The sequence below is a fragment of the Buceros rhinoceros genome, unplaced genomic scaffold (assembly GCF_000710305.1).
Source record: "Buceros rhinoceros silvestris isolate BGI_N320 unplaced genomic scaffold, ASM71030v1 scaffold13595, whole genome shotgun sequence".
NCBI lineage: Eukaryota > Metazoa > Chordata > Aves > Bucerotiformes > Bucerotidae > Buceros > Buceros rhinoceros.
Window position 1 is genome coordinate 9,546 of NW_010413487.1, and position 3,437 is coordinate 12,982.

Below are 3,437 nucleotides of genomic sequence, written 5' to 3' on the forward strand. Positions count from 1 at the left end.
AAGTGGGGTATGCTGCTGCACTTAAAAAATTAACAGTGAAGAGTAGACCCAAGACCTTTACACTCCCTCACTGATGTTTCAAGCTGGCCCGTGAGTGCCAGTCCCACTGAAAGGCCAGACAGACGCTTGAAAACTTCCTCCCTGCTTCCCTTTAAAAAGCTGGTACCAGCTGTTCTGTTGTACATAATGCCTCAACTCTCCTGTCACCCTGAGATACCAAGGTCTGTGTTAAATTCTGCGTTGTTCCTCACACTTGATTTCCATCCACCCTAAACTGACTCTCTTCTGACCTCTTTGTCCATAGTGCGTTGCCCATAATGCTCTGGAGTGTGCCCGAGCGATTTATGCCTACGCCTTGCAAGTTTTCCCCAGCAAGAAGAGCGTGTGGCTGCGAGCAGCCTACTTCGAAAAGAACCACGGGACAAGGTGCGTGTGCTGCTTAATCCTGGGGTGGAGGGTTCATCCTTGTTACGGGGGGGTGGACTGGGGAGGAAGAAAAGCTGCAGGATGATCCCTAAGGTGCAGAGCTGGGGGAAACTCGCTGGCTTTGTTTCCAAGTCTGACCTTCTTTGTTACGGTCAGGACATCTTCTAGGTTTTATGAAGTCATAAAAAGTTCTTGGCAATAGAGATTATGGAGTAAAAATAGTTACAAATAGGCAGGGAGAGACATCTTTGAGAAGGCATTTCTAGAAAAAATTGGGAATACAAGTCCCTTAAAAATACAGCACGTGTTTAATTTTCATGGATAGACTACCCCATCGCTGACGCTGTCCAGGCGTCTCTGGAGTTTTCTGATTAAACAGACTGTGAATGCGTTCCACGTCCTGAATTCACAGTGGTGTTCTGCTGTCACAGCTCCAGCCTCTTCTCTGAAGTTCATTCATAAAGCTTTACACATCTGAAACTTTCTGCCCAAACTTCAGAGTAAATCAACAGTCTGTATAATAGACCACTTATGCCCCTCACTATTTTATTATCCTCACTAAGGCCAACAGGGCTGTGGTGTGGAAGTGACTCCTGAGTTCTGCCTTTTTCAAGATCTTTTTCTTTTTTCTTTTTTTTTTTTTTTTTTTTTTTTTTTTTTTTTTTTTTTTTGAAGAAGTATCTCTTTGCTTTGTTGTTCTCTGTTTTGCGGTGGTGGCTGCCTTTTAAGTCCCTTGTTCTACCTGAAAAGTACATTTTCCAGAGAGAAAAGAAAAGAAATCAGTAAGATCAAGTCAGCTCCATCTAATAATACTGACAAACCTCCTGTCTCAGTTTCCACTAAGGTTTGTTAAGAAGAACGGCCCTTTCCGAGAGAAAGGAGCTGTTTGTGTGCGGGGTCTTTCTGCCGAGGCTATCGCTGCACGGGGTCTGAACAATGAGCTGTTTGTGGAGCGCCGATTTCAGAACCCTCGTGAAAAAAGGCCCCACCCTTTCCTCGTTGTGAAACGACTTATCAGGGTTTACAACGTTGGACTTTGCAACAATATTTATAACGTGGAGCGATAGTGGCAGCGGTGGGCGAGAGCTCGACCTCGGCGGTGGTTCGGATGGTTGTCACTTGCTCTTTCTTGTCGCAGAGAATCCTTGGAGGCCCTTTTGCAGAGAGCTGTTGCTCACTGTCCCAAAGCGGAAGTGCTCTGGCTCATGGGAGCCAAATCGAAGTGGCTGGCGGGAGATGTGCCAGCAGCCAGAAGCATTTTGGCCCTGGCTTTCCAGGTGGGTACGTTAGACTTGGGTGAGGGTGTGAAGTGCAGCTGGTAAAGAACACAGAGTGCATGTTCTCTGTCAACACCCGCCTCCTGCTGCCTTTCAGCGTGATGGGGGCTTCCGCTGCTCTTTGTTTGATGTAACAAAATGATCTCCTGTGACATATGATGGGGGCTTCCACTGCTCTTTGTTTTATGTGACAAAATGATCTCCTGTGACATAGTGGCAAGCTGGAAGCACGAGTGTATTAATCCTCTTTTCATAGAACCAGCCAGGTTCTGAGTTCACAAGCCATTAATTTTAGCTCCGTGGCTCCCACCAACCCCAGTCACAGATCAGAATCCCCTTGTCTGGGGTCACCTCTCTCCTCAGTGCAAAGGGTGGAGGTCTGCCCTCATCCGTGTGGTTACTGCACTGTGAAAGGCTGGGGCCAAACCCACTAATCCACAGCAAAATGAAGGGAATTGTCTGCTGGGTGCTGAAAAATGGGCAGAGCGCTGCAATTCTAACCCTAGAGTCAGGCTTAGAGCAGCACATCCAAATGGAGGGTCCTGAGATGGAAGCTAGAAGATACTTCCTGAATTTGTTCTTGGTGCTTTTTGTGACCATCCTGAAGACTTCTTGCCATGGTTGCCACTGGAATGACTTTTATTGGAAGCCTGTTCACAGACCTCAGTTGGGAATCTGAGCTTCAGGTTTTTTTGCTCAGGGATCGTAAATTGAAGGTCTCATTGTGGCAAACCCTATGATCTTTGCATAGTCTTTAAGCTGTAAGTTTAGAAGCTCAAGCATTAATGCTTTTCGATGATCGAGAAGCATCCAGCATCTGAGCTGGCATCTATCTTTGTGTCACGCATCTGTTTTGGAGAATTTCTATAAACTTCAAAGGTCAGAGCAGATTGGGAGGAGCTTGAACTGAAAAAAAAATCCTGGTGTGGATTGACAAAGCTCTGATTTCAATTTCAGTCTGGATCAAACGACGGATTAAATCTGCTGTTGATTCATTGTATGCATTTGTCTGTCATTTTATGTTCTCGCAGGCCAACCCCAACAGCGAGGAGATCTGGCTGGCTGCCGTCAAGCTCGAGTCGGAAAACAATGAATACGAAAGAGCGAGGAGGCTGCTGGCAAAGGCCCGCAGCAGTGCCCCCACTGCCAGGGTGAGGATGTGTGACGGGCAGAGGGGCTGAGACCTCTCTGGGCCGTGGGAGAGTTGGGACGGAAGAAGTTCCTTCGGATCTGCAGCCTTGGGGGTTGCCCCCGTGGCTCCCTGCCACCACCCAAAGGCCCGCAGCAGTGCCCCCACTGCCAGGGTGAGGATGTGTGACGGGCAGAGGGGCTGAGACCTCTCTGGGCCGTGGGAGAGTTGGGACGGAAGAAGTTCCTTCGGATCTGCAGCCTTGGGGGTTGACCCCGTGGCTCCCTGCCACCACCTCTCGCGGGCGTGTGGCCACTTTGCTGCTCCACTTCTCCAGCTAATTGCGACACAAAATCATGGCATGATGGGGGGAAGAAAGGCGAGGAGCGAGTGAAGGGTTTCAGGGTTTTTTTTAAACAAATGGCAAAAGTCAGGAAATTCCCAGTTTACAGCTATTTGTATAATGATCATGTTGCATAACAGCATGTCTTGGAAAAAAGAGCGAGAAAAGACTTTCACAGGAGACTCGCTCGTGCTTGCTGTGCTCCCCACAGCTCTGCTCGAGTGGCTGGTTTAAAATTAACCCCCTGGGTTCTCCCTTGAGT

At 48.3% G+C, this 3,437-nt stretch overlaps 1 protein-coding gene across 1 annotated transcript in view; it reads left to right on the forward strand.

Moving 5' to 3' along the window:
• The window catches only part of PRPF6 (pre-mRNA processing factor 6), a gene marked incomplete at its 5' end in the record, with an annotated part of 20,148 nt that overhangs the window by 9,041 nt on the left and 7,670 nt on the right, over positions 1 to 3,437 (forward strand). The window contains 3 exon segments of the mRNA XM_010136768.1: positions 305 to 426; positions 1,565 to 1,703; positions 2,735 to 2,854. Of these exon segments, the coding sequence (XP_010135070.1) occupies positions 305 to 426; positions 1,565 to 1,703; positions 2,735 to 2,854 (381 nt within the window).